Source organism: Mixophyes fleayi, chromosome 2 (assembly GCF_038048845.1).
Source record: "Mixophyes fleayi isolate aMixFle1 chromosome 2, aMixFle1.hap1, whole genome shotgun sequence".
Classification (NCBI taxonomy): Eukaryota; Metazoa; Chordata; class Amphibia; order Anura; family Limnodynastidae; genus Mixophyes; species Mixophyes fleayi.
In genome coordinates, this window is record NC_134403.1 from 310229734 (window position 1) to 310248462 (window position 18729).

General features: G+C 39.2%; 1 protein-coding gene across 1 annotated transcript in view; it reads right to left on the bottom strand.

The window, feature by feature from the left end:
• SH3KBP1 (SH3 domain containing kinase binding protein 1) overlaps positions 1 to 18729 on the bottom strand; it is a 316533-nt gene that overhangs the window by 121583 nt on the left and 176221 nt on the right. Inside the window, exons 5-6 of the mRNA XM_075196540.1 lie at positions 18598 to 18724; positions 3605 to 3798 (exon numbers count right to left, since the gene is read on the bottom strand). Of these exons, the coding sequence (XP_075052641.1) occupies positions 3605 to 3798; positions 18598 to 18724 (321 nt within the window). The remainder of the gene's footprint in view (positions 1 to 3604; positions 3799 to 18597; positions 18725 to 18729) is intronic.

Here is an 18729-nt window from a genome sequence, read left to right on the forward strand (position 1 = left end):
CTTCACCAACACACTTGTCTCAAATATCTCCCAACTCGACACCTACGTTCTGCACAAGATCTGTGTCTCTCTTCCACTCTCATCACATTCTTCCATTCTTGGTTAAAGGAGTTTTTTCGGGCTGCACCCACTTTGTGGAATTCCCTCCATCCTATAAAAGGATCTAGTCTCCAAACCTTCAAGCGTTCTCTGAAAACTCACCTCTTCAGACAAGGTTATAATATTCCTAAACTACCCTTTTAATCTCCCTAGATTACCCTATTACTACTCTCTACACAGCTAACACAAGACAACAACCCTCTAATCAACAATGCCATGTGACTGATAATACAACCCACTAAATACTTTTTAACCTTTGCATTCTAGCTGGACAAATATTCAATATGATATAGCACTTATCCTTGTATATCAAACCATTGTCCTATAGATTGTAAGCTTGCGAGCAGGGCCCTCTTGCCTCTACGTATATATGTATTACCCAGTATTGTTTTATTGCTGATTGTTCACAACTGTAAAAGTGCTACGGAATCTGCTGGCGCTATATAAGTAAGTGTGGATGATGATGATGATGATGATGATGATGATGATGATGAAAGATACATGTAATCAGCTCGTTTCTTGAGAGATACATTTTTATTTAAATAATTAAAAAAATACGTGTTCCCCTAAAGATAAGTAACCAGTGCTATAGCTTGGACTGGTTACCGTAAAAGCAGAGAAATGAGCATTGACAACCCTACAAAAGCAGCAACCAGCCCCAGGCTGTACCAAGCTGGGCGGGTCACGCTATAGCACAGAGATGCACAGCATTCCTCTGTCATAATGTGAAATCAGCCTAGTGAAATCTAGTCCGCAAATGCCTCCCCTGCGCAAACCATCCAACGACTGAATAGATCTGGGGCTCTTCCTGGCGCCCCTTGGGCAAGTAATTTGAAAAGACAGTGTTTTCTCTGTATATAATCTCCATCGGGTATATTCCTTGTACAAAGGTGCATAGAACTATGTTAACTCCATTTTATGTTACCCTTTTTACAAAGCCCCCGTCACTATTATGCCAATTTTGGCCCGTGTTTTAAGTAGGTATAATACAGAAGAAGCACTATACTTTATTATTATTTGCTTTTTTACTTTTTATTTTACGAGTTAGTTCTTATCACTTTACAAATGCATAGCAATATCATGACACTAGAACTGCTAGCTATAAGGTGTGGTTGGCCAAAGAACTTGTGAGGTTCACTAACAACATTGTTACAGCCTTTTCGTATCTCTCTCCAAAATAAATGTAAAAAATCTTTTTTTTCATTTTTGGATGGGGTGTGCCGGTTAGTCATGGAGGTGTATATTATGAATACACATAAAGCTGTATTCACATCAGCTGTTTATGTGCACAGACTGGTTCAGCAGGACATGGTGGATAATATGCAAGTTGTAAATATAGCGGCAATTAGTAAACTATTTTCCATCACATCAATCAAAGCTTTAATTATTAAGATTCTAAATACTTATTTGTTGAGAGCTGAAATATACTAATGAAATTGACAGTGTTTATGTGAACATTTCTGCAATGTTACTTTATTTTATTTATCTTGGCCATGAATGCTGGTGATTGAATTATTCTTGTCCTGAACTCATAATTGGCTTTGCTAGTAGTAATTTATCTATATAAGGCCGAGCACAGTGATGTGCCCGTGCCCGGCATGCTGCTTTAATGCCTAAGTGTGGTCTGAAAAATACCAAAAAACCTACTGTTTAAACAGTCCTTCCATGAATTCTATAATATTGGTAAATAATGGAATAAACTTTACTACTTTAGTATGAAGTATAGAGCACCAACATACTGTAACATGCAGTGCCATATAATCACAGACTGATCTCCATACCCTAGTAAGCTGAGGTTCACTCAAATGTCAGAAATGCATTAAAGTTCTAAAAAATTTTTTTGCACATATCTGTGTATATATTATGCACTTCAACAGCATGGTTCACAACAGCTTTATCACTTTAAGGGTGAAGGCAAATATTACACTAATAACCCCCGACAACCAATACAGTTACTAAGCCTGATTCATCAAAGAACGTATTCTGAGCGCAAAGCCCGCATTCAGAATTATACGCATGTATTTAGGCTTTGCGTACTCCCGAATTCATTAAGACACAGATCTCAAGATACGTGCGCTGTTGAATTCAGGTTTAGGTCTGCTGTGCTGTACTATACAAGATGCTGCAAGATACCTCCAATACCTATATAGATTATAAGTTCGCAAAAGAACGCAAAGGAAAGTAAAAGAAATATTGAATTAATGTCACCTATTAATAATATAGTTAAAGTGCTTTTTTTGATTTTTTTTCCCCCATGAAATACATTTATTAAAATTTTGTTAATGTTTACTGAACATAATACATTTTTACAGTTGCTTGTGATTGCAAACACATGTTATAGCATGTATACAAGACTGTCAACACTACTGATCAGGCTAGCCCCTTATCTGGAGCAAGAAGTACGGCAGGAAAACAAGTAACTTTGAAACGCTCAGAACTGGATTTGGACATGGCTGCGTGAGCTTGAGTGTGGCATACCCTTACCGCACATCGACTATGACTCTTCTGGTTCACTTTTTATTCTTTCCTGTTCCTCAATCCCATCATTTAATACACTGCAACATCATGCCACCTTCACCTAAAAAAAATTATTGCAACTGCCCTCATCTCCCTAATCAGATTAGTAGAAAATAATATGCACATCATCAATTCCTGACTTGATTACTGTAATTATCTTCTCCAAAATTAATGCCACCGGTATTCTGACCTTAGTCATGAGTTATTATTTTCCATGTTGTATTTGTACTGCTTCTTTAAGGAAACTCAAAACACTGTGGGCCTGAATCATTAAGGAACGTAAATGCAGTATTTTGAGTAAAATTGCTGTGCATGCTCAGAAATGGAATAAACACCAGTGAAAGCAAGTGCGTCCAATTCATCTTTGAATGCAAAGGACACTTTCGACAGCATGCGATTTCAAGGGCGTATGCACGTAGTCAGTGTACAGTAAGGGTGTGCCAAGGTTGAGCGCACGTCCGTCCGATTCAAACTCTTAGCATCTCTGAGGTATGAGATTTTCAGCTGTATTTCTTGCACCAGCTACAGGGCAGGTGTAAGTGCCGACTGATAGTGATGATGGTATGTCATAAAAAAAATGTTGGTGCGTTTGGATAGGACTTTATATATACACATGCATTGTGCGGATTGTGCAGTGTGTTGTATTATTCTGCATATGGCAAGTTCCCTACAGGCAGAGCTTACTTAGACCCGTATTGAACTAGAAACATATCTTGAGATCTTATTGTTGAATATGGGCGTACCTGCATGCTTTTTTTCATCAGAAAAGCGCAGATTGAGTTCACTTTGCGTTCCTTAATGAATCAGGCCCTGCACCTGTAATGGTTATGGGGGGCGCCTAATGTAATATTTTCCATCAGACTGAGATGGGAATGGTAGAAGACGTAGACATCAAGGGCTATCACACGTCTTAGTCTCTGTAAACTGAATTTAGCACAGTAAAAATAACTATTGGTTAATGGTAAGAAAAATATATAAACATGTTTACCTTTTCTATTGGAGCAATGTCATTTTCCATTTCCATTGACCTTGGTCTCAGTTTAATTGGTTTGTCTTTGAAAATATCCCCAAAGCCAAATCCCCTGATCTTTTTCGCCTGGTTTTCTGCTCCACTTGTTCCATTGGTCCCTTCTGACTTGGAGTCGCCCCCATCACTCTCAGAGCCAGCAGTGTCTTTAAATCCTGGCAGGAAGAAACATGTAATTGCCATGACAACCTTGTCTGATGTGAAATAATGAGATATACTTCATTATACTTCAGTTTAAAACCCAATGTCTGCTTATTATATTTTTTAAAAAGATAAGTGTAAATGTTTACATACATTAGCATTACGTAAAGGAGAGGAATGATCAATTGTTTTACTTTTGTAATATAACTATACTAAACAAGATGTATGAAAAAGAGCATTTATGGACACATTTCAAAATGATTCTAAGGGCTAGATTTACTAAACTGCGGGTTTGAAAAAGTGGGGATGTTGCCTATAGCAACCAATCAGATTCTAGCTTTCATTTATTTAGTACCTTCTACAAAATGACAGCTAGAATCTGATTGGTTGCTATAGGCAACATCTCCACTTTTGCAAACCCGCAGCTTAGTAAATCTAGCCCTAAGTGTAGATCACTAGCATATGTGGCAGGTTTACGTCAGGAGTAACAATTGTGTATACTTAGGTCCTACCATAGGTTAGAGAGAATAGGGATAGCATAGAGATGTAGTTTGATAGTGACTTAGTAGTAAACTTTAATGTCGCATTACCTTAGTTGTACACAATATAATAATGTAATATAGCGCCATATGCATAAGAGAATAGTGTCAGTTATTAATAAATGTAAAAGTCACATTTACTATATAAAATGTATTTAAATCCAAACACTACTTATACAAATTAAATGTAATTAAGTACAAACATCTGTTGTTTCCCGTTTACAAATCAAATAGGAATCTTCTTTCGTGCCACAGTCTAAATGGAAATATCAATTAAGTGATATGTGTACATGGCTATGACTTAGATCATTAGAATGATTGTTATATTATAATAAGTACCATCAGCTGCAGGGGCCAATGCACAATCAGCCAATCAGAAGCTGCTGGCTAGTGCGGCTGCAGGTTATCATCATCAATGTCTATCATTGCATCAGTCCTCTAGCACCTGCAAGAGCTATGCCTGCTGACAGGTTTACGCTCTTCCGCGGCCTGGTCTGCCTCTGTAGCAATTATTTGAACACGCCCTTAATGTATTTGGCCTACGCTTGTCCGGCCCTTCCCTTCCCCGTTCTGCCTCTTCAATCATAAGGAGTCAACAGTGTAAGATGTGAAATCTGCATACAGATATATGTGTACATTTATTTGGTGTGTGTGCGCTGCCTGCGCAGAATGCATATTTTACATCTATATGAGCCCCTACATGTGAGCCTGTGTCTGTGCAAGCTCTTAGCAACTGCCTCGTGGTGCAGCGCTGGGGTTTCTAAGTTTGACCTATAACAGTAAAACATAAAGTTTACGCAAAATGGGTGTTTTGGCAGAAGTCACATAAGTATAAGGTGAGTTACCAGCTGCTCATTGCATGGTGCCTGATATGCAGAGTCATAAATGCAGGGTCATACCTGGTGTCAAGTATGATATGCAGAGCCATAACTGGACCAAACTCTTATATGCAACTCCATATTTAGTGCCAAGCCATCTGCAGAGCCACGTCTTATGCCATGTATTTATACTTCCAGGCCCTTCTATGATGGTGCTTATTCGCCAGGTCTGGGCACCACTTTCTGCTCTCTATTCCTTCAGCCGAGACTCTTTTACTGCTGTAATCAATCTACTGTCTGATAGGACTGTTTCCTGCCCTGTATTAGACTCCGAGTCAATTAAAGTTAAATAGGAGAGTTTTCATCTGTTGTGTAGGATAGTGAGGACAAATAAAATACAGGAATGGGATCTTTTATCTGGAAACATGTTCTACAGAAAGCTCTGAAACACAATATGGAACTTGGGCCATCTAATGATCTGTGACCACTATCAGATCTAAAAATGTTTTCTGAATGGACTCTCCAGCTCAGCATCATAATACCTAAGAAGTCAAGAGATCCTATAAGTTTCCTGGAGCCGGTAGACTGCCCTGTTCTGTTGGTGGTGTGAGTGTAGTTTAGGATGATAGATTATACATCTGCTACACAATTCCCTTGACTTCGCTACAAGTAATATAGTTCAGAGTGTGTGGATCAGATACATATATGATATGATAATCAGTTGTCTTTTGTTTTCTTACTGAATAAAACTGTCTGAGGCCAGTTGCTCAAAACCTTTGTGAAAAATCTCTTGGCTACAATAAACAACATCTACCTCAGGAGATGGTACCGGATTTCCTACCCAGTCACAACTGTTATACTGTACATAGCTGTTACAGAGGCTAGAGTACTATAAATAAATAAAATACAATACAGAAATACTTAACAGTGTATACTAGTTAATAATATATTTCACTAACCAGAGGTGGAACTAGCAAGTTGTGGGCCCTAGTGCAGGGAGGAGGGTACCGGGGCCCAAGACCCTTTGCATCAGCCATACAGCAGGCCCCATTATCTCCATGGGCCCCGGTGCATTGCACCTGCCGCGCCAATGGTAGTTCCGTCATTGTCCCTAATGTTGGTGCAACGAGCAGTGTTCAACAATAAACTCCTGATAAAGACTTCTGACTGTCTACTACATTCAGTTTCACCATTACACACGCATGTTGTTTTTGCACTTTAGCCATTAAATTTCTGCTTTTTCACTAAGATACTTTAAATCTGAAGATCACGCTGTTCCAATGTTTCACTGTTTGCTTAGGCCCCCGCAAGTCTCCATTTGTCCTTGGGCTTTTTCTTTGGAGCTGTGCCTTACCATATGGGCCAAAGACCTCAATTAAGCTAGTATATTAGCTTTAATCCAGACACTCACTAGATACAAGTGTTCCAAGATCTGTCATCAGCAGCAAATAATTACAGTACTCTTATTCTCACATTCAGGAAAACTGACATTTTCCTTTCTCAAACTGTATAAAAAGACATAAAAACCTTTTAAACAGACATAATGATGTTTTAAAAGGACATGTGGAGCACAGGAGGTAATTAGCCAATTAAATAGCTTTCCACCAGGTTCATAACTGTTGATTAGTTTCTTTTACGAGACAATTAATGGTGTAATTTGTACAAAACCTTTCTAGGAGACATTATCTCTTATCTACACATTGCTTTAAAGAGAAAATCAAGCATGGGTCATTATTCAAACACCTTTAAAAACGTACAAAATAACTGAGGACAACAAATTTGGAATATATTTTTACAAACTGTTTCTTTATATAAGTATTAGTGACGTGTCAGACCCGGAAAGCTTCCCTTGTCCAGGAACAGAGCGCTAGTCTAGGTCTCCCTAAGTGCCTTGGTATGCTTTTGGCTCCTATTTCCAAATACTCTGCTCTTCTAGTGTGACCTTCTCTGCTATATAAGCTGGTGGTCCTACATTATTACTCTTTCTTTGCGGCTGGCGTTGATCTTCTCTATTATATATCCTGATGCTCCTGATCTTCCAGACTCTGTGCTCACTACTGACCTGCTGGTCACGTTTCGCTCCCACTCTGAGGACTGCGAACTGCGTGACGCTTGCAGCGAAGTCCATACTGCATTAGTGAATACAATACAATACAATATTCTGGGTACACATTACAGGTTTTTCACCCGATTACCGTGCCAATCACACGATAAATGACCGTTCGACACAATATCGCATTACTGTATATGTTCCAACGATCATGTTTTATCGTTCCAAAGCACATCATATTGTTTGATTTAATTTAATTTAACTCAGAACCAGCAGTGTTGGCAGAACTCCATAGAGCTTATAGAGTCACACATTTTTCAGCTGATAGTAATGACAGATGAAGGGCACAGATCTGAAGGTAAATCTTGTAAAACGTGTATAGTGTGTACACATGAATCAGCATGCTGATCGGGACTTTCAGTCGTTAGTACATTCGTTAACGATATTGCATCAGGAAAAATTATTCTGTAGTGTGTACCCAGTCTTAGACTCTGCACCACTGTAGTGCCAAGATGGACTGATCCTAGTCCATTATTCCCATTACAGTATGGAAGTCTTTAGAAACCAAGGGGGCTATTTTAGAAACAGGAAAAAAATGTGTAGACGCAGCACAGCAGATGCAATGGAGGGCATCCCCCTTTACGCTTCTCCATGTTCGTCAAAACAGACACTGCACAACATTTTGTGGATTTTTGGTCCATCACAGAAGTGCAAATGTTTGATCCTGGTGTTGCTATGGCAAGCAATAACCTATCACATTATTTAGTGCACTATATGGTGGCGATCTATGTTTTATAAATACAAAGTCACAGGCTGCATATTATTAAAATATTGTTTTATATTAAAGCTATGGGAGGACATTGTGACAGAGTTTGTAGAACATATTATGCAAATCAAACCCAATAGCAGCACTTGTAAACCTTTGTTGATGTTAAAGGATAAACCCACCCCAAATCATATGCTAATAGTTTGCCGTCTATGACAATGTATTTATAAAACATATGCAGCCCACTACAGAATTCAGTAATGTGGTAGGTTATTGCATACTTGCCAACTTTTTGTAGTTGGCGTCCGGGAGCCTCCCGGCGTCATTTTACAGCGGGGGGCGGGGCCAAATGCCGCGATTCCCGGAGAATCGCAGCATTTTGGCCCTAATTCTGATGCTGGAGATTGCCATAAACTCCCAGGAGTCCGTGAGACCCACCCGAAATGCGGGAGTCTCCCAGACATTCCGGGAGAGTTGGCAAGTATGGGTTATTGCTGTACCTGTCTACAACTGTAAGAATATATATGTTTTCCTAGACATGGTAGATTATTGTAATTTGTAAACAGAATAGATAGAAAATATTGTTTATGTCAGCAAACAGCTGAAGGTCGGTCATCGAGAACTTTAAACAAAGTTTTCGGTATTGAGCCTCAAACTTTTCACTTTTTCTCTACGTCTCCAGATTTTCTTGTGCTATGCAGATCACTGGAACATTGATAACATTAGTAAATATTTGGAATTTGGTGAAAAGTATAAAACTTTGTCATTGTTACCCGGCACAGTGACATTAATGTGAGGTGGCCTGTAAGTCAGGCTGTAAGGCCTTATTGGCTTAGAAGTAGGCTTTATATACGTATAATGATCTTACAAATGGTGCTATTCAGTTACTTTTATAGACGTGTTGCAGCATTTATGGTCTTCTCAAAAACTGCTTTAAAGTGAGCATTAACAGCTACAATTCCAGTAAAACAGTCAGAACTGTTGTTATAAAGTTATGTAGACAAAGCACTTGTCATATCTTTGTTCCTGCCCAATCTATAGTCACTGGATGGTGAATGCAGCAGAAGGGGAAGATCTAATAGCGATTTAGTCATTTACAACAGAAATTGCCGATTTTTTGTGATTTAGTAATTTTATAAACGTGAGATTTTTCAAATCAAAATTTCCACTCAAAAGTTTCAGATTGGCAAAAAAAAAAAAATCACTATAATTTGCATTTTTGGTGAACCAACCTATATGCCAGTGAGAAGTAACAATTACCAATCTAGCAGCATGGAATCTGCAGAAAAAGATCCACCGGCTTCAGAAAAGTAAGTGAAAAGCGTTAAAAGTGAGAGAGATGATTAAAAACTAAATAAGATAAAAATAACATCATCTAAGCTGAGTGCTTTTGGGGAGATAGTTGCGAAACTGCTGATTGTCACCGCTACCGAGAGAAATTTTGTGCTGCAGTGCAGCCGCTTCATGGGCAAGTCCAAGGCCTAGATTTACTAAGCTGCGGGTTTGAAAAAAATGGGGATGTTGCCTATAGCAACCAATCAGATTCTAGCTATCATTTATTTAGTACTTTCTACAAAATGACAGCTAGAATCTGATTGGTTGCTATAGGCAACTTCCCCACTTTTTCAAACCCGCAGCTCAGTAAATCTAGCCCCAAGGCTTGTAAAGTTACTAGCCACCGCCAGTCTGCAATCTTGCTTTTCTGACAATCCGGTTCTTTTAAAGCTACTGTCATCTCAATGCGGTTTAGTAAAAGTCCCAAAATATAGTAGTTTTCAAACCACAGATTCTTATTGTCAGCAGTTAAGAACAGATTTATTATTTTATTATTAGCTGCCTTTCCCAATGTGCAAGGGCCAATTTACTACACATGTATTGGCGTAAGTTCCCCACACAACAAACAGTCCTTTGATTTGGATGCAGTTTATCTGCTATACAGGGCTCAGAATACTGAGTGCAGCCGATGCTTCATTTATACCAACAAGGCTCGCTCTATGTGCCAACCACAAGTCAGTGGATTGGAGAATCGGAATACAAAATTTACACCACGAAGATTCCTGAAAGCATATTTCTCTATTCACTTTCTATATCCACACAGTGTAAAGTTTAAACTGTGCTACATGAAGTGGAAATTTTGATATCAAAATGTCTCTTCATGCAGAAACCTATGGTTCTGAATAAGAATTGCAATGTCCCACTTTGAGGTTCTATTTGTATCGCTAACATTTTTCACCTTGGAAGTTATCTACATAGATATTTTATATATCACACCCAGCTGGCGATTTGTAAGTGTGGGAGTTGGATCCACCGTAAATTAGAAACTCAAATGATTTGTATTGATATGCTTTCTGCTATGTGAAGGAATGTGGCTATTTATATAAAACTTATTGTTTCTAATAGATGATTGCATTATATTCCTGGTTATATAGTGATGGTTATATATTTGGGTATATGTTGTATATTCATATTTTTAATTGACTATTAGCGCTGTTATAGGGTTTTTTTTAAGTCTCTTCATACTCTGCGAATATGCTCTCTGTGAAGCATGGAAATATGCCTAAAAGGTGGCTGTTAGCAGGGCCATCTTTTCCATTGGGCACGATGGGCAGCTGCCCGGGGGCCCCACAGGCAAGGGGGCCCCATAGGCACGGCTCTTAATGAGAATAAATAATCCTGCAAAAGAAAAAAACCTGCAAAAAAAACCTTCAAGGGTCACTGAGCAAGTACATATATCTATCTCTATATATCTATATCTGTATCTGTATCTGTATACATCTATATCTATATCTAGGGGCCCCATTGCACTGCTTTGCCCGGGGGCCCATAATGTTGTTAAGATGGCCCTGGCTGTTAGGTATGTTATAATTATATCTATACTTAATTTATGTGTTTATTTCTATAAAGCGTGCATTTCGGTTAATAATTGTGTACTGTAAGTACTAATTTCCGCGGCATATTTGAAAATCATTATTTTTCTTTTTTAAATTTAGTCATTGTTAATTTTTTCTACAAGTAATGCCGGTCATGCCTGCAGGTCATGGCTATTATACCTCTTGCGAATCCTAGCAGAAGTAATCAAAGATGGACAGAGGTATATGAAGTACACTGACAGTCGGCATATAATTGAGTAGAGCTTCAGCACGCTGAGAAGTTGCTTTAGGTCCCTTGAAAGCTCTGTCGGTGTGCTTCAGTATCGCTCTGACAAACCAGCTGACACTGTCAATAATGAAGCCATTGAGAATTAAATTGATGTCAGAATCATAAGATCAGAATTAATTATAAATCATGTAAGTGTTTGGAAGCTGGTCGTTTTTTTCCAAACCTTTGAAAATGTCCTTCTCATTAAACACTCTCATATGTCCCACTTCCCACCAGTCTCATATGTCCCTATCCCCACTAATATCATATGCACTTCTCACTAGCTCAGTAATATATGCCGTCTCTGTCCCTAGACAAATATGCTTTTTTTAAACGTATCCCAGCAACCCACACTCTCCGTCTATTAGCAGCAGTGGTGACAGCTTTTATGGCATTTCATCCTGTCTGGTGGAGTGACCTTATTGCTCAGCTGACGGCTGTTCCTAGTTATTGGTAAAGGATTATCAGTATATCCAATCTGTACCTCCTGCCCAGCTCGCACCTGCATGATGATGAACTAACAAAAATGTTAGCGCTACGCAATTTGCTGGCGCAATATAAATAAATGTTGATGATGTTGATGAAATGTTCTTCTTTGTGGGATCTGGTGCCATGAAGAACATGAAAGAGCATTATGTATAGTTTACAGGTATGGGCATAGTGTATGTAATATATAACCACACTGTTTGGGTTATTTCTATTGTATGTTTCATTGATTCACACATGATACTCTAAAAGGTGTTAATTAGAAATTAGTTAGCCCTATACCAATCTTTTGACAGAGGTCATAGAGTGGCACATTTCTTGCCATAGTGTAAGCCATCTTACACCACTAGAGGGGGCATGTTTACCTACATCATCATCATGTCCTCCCATCAATAATATTCTCTTTTCCTCCCACCATCTTTGCTATTTTTTGTCGATTTCTTGCAACATTCATCAATTTAAACATGGCAAATAAAAACACACTTTAGTTGTCCTGAAATGTTACTGGGAATAAAGATTATGGATCCTGTGTAGACACCCACAGCATTCATAATGATTGCTGGTATCTTCTTTGACCCCTACTTTCTGTATTTGTGGGCATGGCATTAGTTACACCTACTCCAAGAAGAGTTTAAGCAGAGTTCACCACATTATGGACATAGTTCAGGCAGGAACAGACCACAGGTGCATGACAAGCACCAGGTATATACAGCGTAAATGTTGTTGTTTTTACACCTTCAATAGAAATATTACGCTGCTTATCCTGAGGACTTTTTATGCGTTTGTTTGTCACTCAAACAAATGCAAACTCCACAGTTTGCACCAATTCCCATTCCATTAATTACTGAATTAACAGCATTGATCTAACTCAGATCACACATGGTGTTGCAGCACACAGAGCTGTTACCAGTCAGTAAAATGTAGGAACCAGCTTCACCTTTGAAAGATGCAGGGAAAAGGTGCCCTAGCTGTCATCTATACCTCCAAAATAACGCCAAAAAGTAGGAACTGACGGAAAACATTTGGGGAGCTGTTGGTTAATATGGTTTGTGCTACACAACTGCCATAATTATCATTTTGCAATTTGCAGTAATCTCAACAGTTCACAGCTCAATACAGAAACAAAACGAAAGCTAAAACACTAAGCAGACTTATGCCGGAAAACAGGATTTGAAGAAGGACAGCTCTTCTGTCCTTGAAATCTTGTTTGATACAGTAGTGATGGGATTGATGACCATCTCTGTTGGTAACTATGTTCCATATAGGGAAGCTGTGACCCCAGTGCTCACAGATGAGTCAGAGCTTACTCTTACTGTTTTTTCATGTAGCGCACAAATACTTGATAGCTTATTTGTACACTGAAATTTAAAGTTGATATTTGTGTGCTACATGAAAAAACATTCAGTATGTAACTTATGTGCAAAACAGAAAACTCATTTGCACCCCTTGCATTGCATTGTAACATGGTTTTGTCCAGGAGACTTAAATACGAAACTTCTTAATTTAAGATCCTTAATGAATCAGACCCTCTGACTCTAAACATATATTTGTCCAGTTGTGCCTACTACAGGGGAAAGTATATTCTAGACATGGCTTTTGGTTATATTGTTATATGAGCTATGAGCAAACGTAGGGATTTGTACCAGCCACCTCTCTACCTGCACTCAAGGTCCAATATTCAGTAAGTGATTTATAACTCTTAAAACTAAAAGGCAGTAGTGCAGGGGCTTCCGTTCCTCTACGGGGGCTACACCCTGTACCTCTCTTGACTCCTCTGCTCCTCATACAGACCCAGATGAAAATTGAGGGGTGATTGGTGGTTGAGCAGGACGACCAATCACTGGCCACAGTCAAAAACTCAATTTACCTATTGATTGTTTACATTTTAATTGAATGTAAAGGGTACATTTTAAGGGACAAATATCGTTAAATTGTATTGTTGCTCATTTTGAGATAAATTATTATTGCAATCATAATACTCATTATTATTAATATTACTCAATTAGGGTTAAAGAAAAAGAACAAAAGAATTTGCACACACAGGGCTCTATTGATTACAGAGATAAAAGCCCTATCTCCCTGTTTTCGCTGCTGCCACGGTAATATTTCCTTATTAAATCATAGTGATAGGAGGTTTTCTATCGCCGTGATAAATAGATCCCAAAGATCTATTTAGAACTAGAGGGAAGAAAGATTATGGCACATACTGCTAGTCAGGCTGTGCTCTTATGTTGAAGAGATTCTCTGGACAATAATGGCTTTCAGTTCATAAAAAGAACACAGCTAACAGTTTCCTTGTAAAGGATGCGGGGTTAACACAGTTAGGAATTGAAACGTGTATGAAACAAGCCTTATAATAATCATGAAAGGTACAGTTTAAATAAGGTTTGTGCTGTCCTGGAAACGGGATAGCAGAACTGTGCTTAATGGATATCAAATGCAATGTTCCAGTGTATTCAATTGGTCAAGCAATCAGAAACTGATTACAGGATCTTTTGAGGTTAATCTTTTTTTTTAGGGCTATACAATGGATTGTACATGATAGTAGTAAATATCATATTATGAAATTATAAGAGATTATACTTATCAAATATGAGAAAATAGGTTCTTTTACCCCTCTCTATCTAAAGTAGCAATGACTGCAGGAGCGAACCTGACAAGTTGCTCTCTCCCTCGAGACCAGTCATTTTATTGCCGCAGATCTACAGATCCATTCCGCCTCTCTCATCTACACTATACGTCCCACCCTCCTCTTTCATGGAACGGTAACGATATAAGAGACAGTGGAGTCTGTCTTTGAAATCTACACAGCCGGATAGAAGAAGGTAAGTTTGGGGGAGAGCTCTTGTGGTAATATGGGTGGAGGCTGGGTATTCGTTTAATGGCGAGGGCAGTGATAATCATTTAATAGTAGTTGGTAAATATTAATTTATTGGTGGTGGTGGTGGTGTTGGATGGTTGATAGTGGGGACTATTTCATTTAATAGTGGAGTCATAGTAATGAGTTAATTTAAGGAGGTGTGATTATTTAATTAATGCTAGGGTGGTTTGGGGATTATTAATTTACTATGTTGCTGAGTTTAGGGAAGAGGATAATTTATATATTATGAATGCCAGTTATTTAAAATTGGGGCAATTTTGGGGGAAATGGGTTTACGTATTAAATGGAAATACTAATAATATAATATTAGTGCTCTTTGGGGAGAAACAGGTGTATTTATTGAATACGAGTACTATTAATTTAATGTCACGGCATGTAGGGGGAGAAATAGGCCTATCTGTTAATTCTGAATGCTATTAGTTTTAATTTTGGGGCTAATTGGAGGAAAATAGGTCTCTTTACTAAATGTGAATGCTATTAATTTTAATGTTGCACTGGTTTTAGGTAGGGAGGCCTAATTATTAAACATCAGTGCTACTGATTTGTGGGGTAGTCCTAATTTTGTGTGACTATCCCGATCAGTTAGGACTTTGTTTCAACTGCCTGGATAGTTGGGATGTACAGTCATGGCCAAAGTTTTGAGAATGACACTAATATTGGTTTTCACAAAGTTTGCTGCTTCAGTGTTTTAGACCGTTTTTGTCAGATGTTGCTATGGTATACTGAAAATTACAACCATTTCACAAGTGTCAAAGGCTTTTATTGACAATTACATTAAGTTTGTTTGCCCACCCGCCTTTTGAGGATTGACCACAAGTTCTCAATATGATTAAGATCTGGGGCGTTTCCCGGCCATGGACCCAAAATTTCGGTGTTTTGATCCCTGAGCCACTTAGTTATCACTTTTTCCTTATGGCAAGGTGCTCCATCATGCGGCAAAAGGCGTTGTTCCTCACCAAACTGTTCTTGGATGGTTGGGAGAAGTTGCTCTTGGAGGATATTTTGGTACCATTCTTTATTCATGGCTATGTTCTTAGGTAAAATTGTGAGTGAGCCCACTCCCTTGGCTGAGAAGCAACCCCACACATGAATGATCTCAGGAAGCTTTACTGTTGGCATGACACAGGACTGATGGTAGCGCTCACCTTTCCTTCTCCGGACAAGCGGTTTTCCAGGTGCCCCAAAAGGGGATTCATCAGAGAAAATGACTTTACCCCAGTGCTCAGCAGTCCAATCCCTGTACCTTTTGAAGAATATCAGTCTGTCCCTGATGTTTATCCTGGAGAGAAGCGACCTTTTTGCTGGCCTTCTTGACACCAGGCCATCCTCCAAAAGTCTTTGCCTCACTGTGCGTACAGATGCACTCACACCTGCCTGTTGCCATTCCTGAGCAAGCTCTGCACTGGTGGTGTCCCGATTCCGGAGCTGAATCAACTTTAGGAGACGGTCCTGGCATTTGCTGGACATTCTTGGCCGCCCTGAAGCCTTCTTCACAACTATTAAACCTCTCTCCTTGAAGTTCTTGATGATCCGATAAAAGGTTGATTTAGCTGCAATCTTACTAGCAGCAATATCCTTGCCTGTGAAGCCCTTTTTGTGCAAAGCAATGATGACTGCACGTGTTTCCTTGCAGGTAACCATGGCTAGCAGAGGGATTTTGAAATTAATTGCAATTCATCAGATCACTGTTCATGACATTCTGGAGTAAATGCCACGATAAAAACTGAGGCAGCAGACTTTGTGAAAAATAATATTCGTGTCATTCTCAAAACTTTTGGACATGACTGTATGTCCCGCTTCACACTGTACTGTTCATTAAGGGCAAGCTTCATGCACTACAGTTAGATGCAAGCAGCTCAACCTTATAAGCAGTACAGTGTCAAGAGGGGCATAAATCCCAACTATGCACTATCCATGCAGTTAGAACAAAGTCCTGACTGAGCGGGATAGTGACACAAAATTGGGACTACCCCACCAGAATCAGGAAGATGGCTACCATTGCCCATATATTTTAATGGGGTGGAAATAGTTGGAGAGCAGCCTAGCACTGTCTCAAATGATAGCCATGCCCTTTGCATACATTCTGTTGGTGTGGCATGTAAACCTCCCTCTACAAATCTTGCCTTTCCCACTGTACATTGTGGCTATTCACTACAACCCCTGTCCTCACTACAGTAGCTGGCCCCATCGATAGTCTATCGCTGAGCTGAACAAACTGTCTATAGCCAGTAATTCCTTGTGCTGTAACTGGCTTGACTCCAAAAGTGCTGATGAATAACATATGCTGCAAAGTTCACTGCTATTTAAGAAAGTGGATGTCCATTTTTCCCAAATAAAACCTCTCATCCCTGACTAGTAGCAACATATGTCCTTGCCCTGGAACTGCTGATGTAGCAAACACATATTCTCCTTTCACCAGTGCTTGGACAATATTCAAACAAAGTGGGATGGTGCCACCTGAATGGATGGGTGCTCCAGCCACCCTATCAGATGGCATCATTCTGCTGACACAGTCCCATCTCTCATTATGAAAAATTGTTGTAGTGACACAAATGTATAACTGATATTGATGAGAAACAATTTTGGGGACAGTGATGTTAATGACTTATTTTGCACAGTACCACTGTTATGATTGTATAGCATTCTGATTAGTGAAAAGAGCCAAGTATGTATTGAGATAAAGAGGGTTATTTTCCACCTCTCTCCTACATAGGGACAGGTGAGGTCCTGGGATGTCTGCAGTTACAGGCTGCAAACAGGGTTAAAGTTCTTACAGACTAAGACTCCTAGGTTGAACATACACAGGTGGAGAAAATGGTCTAATGAGGTAATTAGACCAAAGGGAGGGGTTAATTGTATTTAAACCTGTGTTATTTCATTGTGCGGTGCAACCGATGCCAGCTAGTTGGCTGGTGACTAGGCAGAAGGACTGTGTCTAGCCAGAGATATGGTATCCTATGGGTATATTTACTATATGGGCAGTGGTTAGCACTTTTGCGTCTCAGCACTGGGGTCATGAGTTCAATTCCTGACCATGGCCTTATCTATGTGGAGTTTGTTATGTTCTCCCGTGTTTGCATGGATATCCTCCAGGTACTTCGGTTTCCTCCCACACTCCAAAAACATACTGGTAGGTTAATTGGCTCTTAACAAATTGATCTTAGTCTGTGTGCCGGTCTGTGTGTGTGTTAGGGAATTTAGACTGTAAGCTCCAATGGAGCAGGGACTGATGTGAGTTCTCTGTACAGTGCTGCGGAATAGTGGCGCTATATAAATAAATGGTGATGATGATGATAAAGAGAGAGTTTAAAAAAGTGGAGATATTGCCTACAACAACCAATCAGATTCTAGCTGTTATTTTGTAGAATGTACTAAATAAATGATACTAGAATGATTGGTTGCAATAGGCAACATCTCCACTTTTTCAAACCTGCAGTTTAGTAAATATACCCTCTGGTGTCATCCTGATGCAAGTGTACTGTCTTATTGGCGATGTTAACAATAAAAGCATCGTTTATTAAAGCAAGAAGTTGTTTGTGTCTGTCATCTGCTGGGTGTCAGTATCACAATATGTTTTTGTTGCTGCATGTATGTGTAGTACAGTTCCCTCCAGGGGCAGGCTGGGCTGGGGGGAATCTGCCCCCTGGGCCTGTCCCATAGTGGGTTAACTTGGGCTGGATCACTGGGCCACCTGCATTTTTTTTCCTTTAAAATTGGGTGCCGAGTCGAGTCTTGCCCCCCAAGCCAAAATTTGCCAGCCCTCCCCTGGTTCCCTCCAATCAAATGTTTTTGTTTTTTAATGAGTCTTTCATGATTTTGCCTTCTATAGACTCTAGTCGCAGATCATGGCACTCACCCCTAATGTTTACTTTAATGACTTCCAGGCCCTGAATTGTGGAGAGGATAATATTTGTATATAAAATGTTACAATTTTGTACACATAGGCTACAGAGCTGAAGAATATGTTGGCATATTATAAATATAAGAATAATAAAATAATATGTATTAGAATAAATAGCTGTTTTAATAAAACAGCTCTTTAACTTAATGGCAACACAACAACTATTAATTTGTACATTTTTATATATGTATGTTTTTTAATCAGTTTATTGCTTGTCTCATATTATTTTCTTACCTTGCTTTATCTGGTGCTCTTCAAAGTTTCCTCCAATTTCAGTTTCAGTCACAAGCTCTTTAATAAAATTTGAAGGGAACATGCCAGTCTTTCCATTGAGAATGCCCTCCCACCAGCCTTCCTCCACCTTCA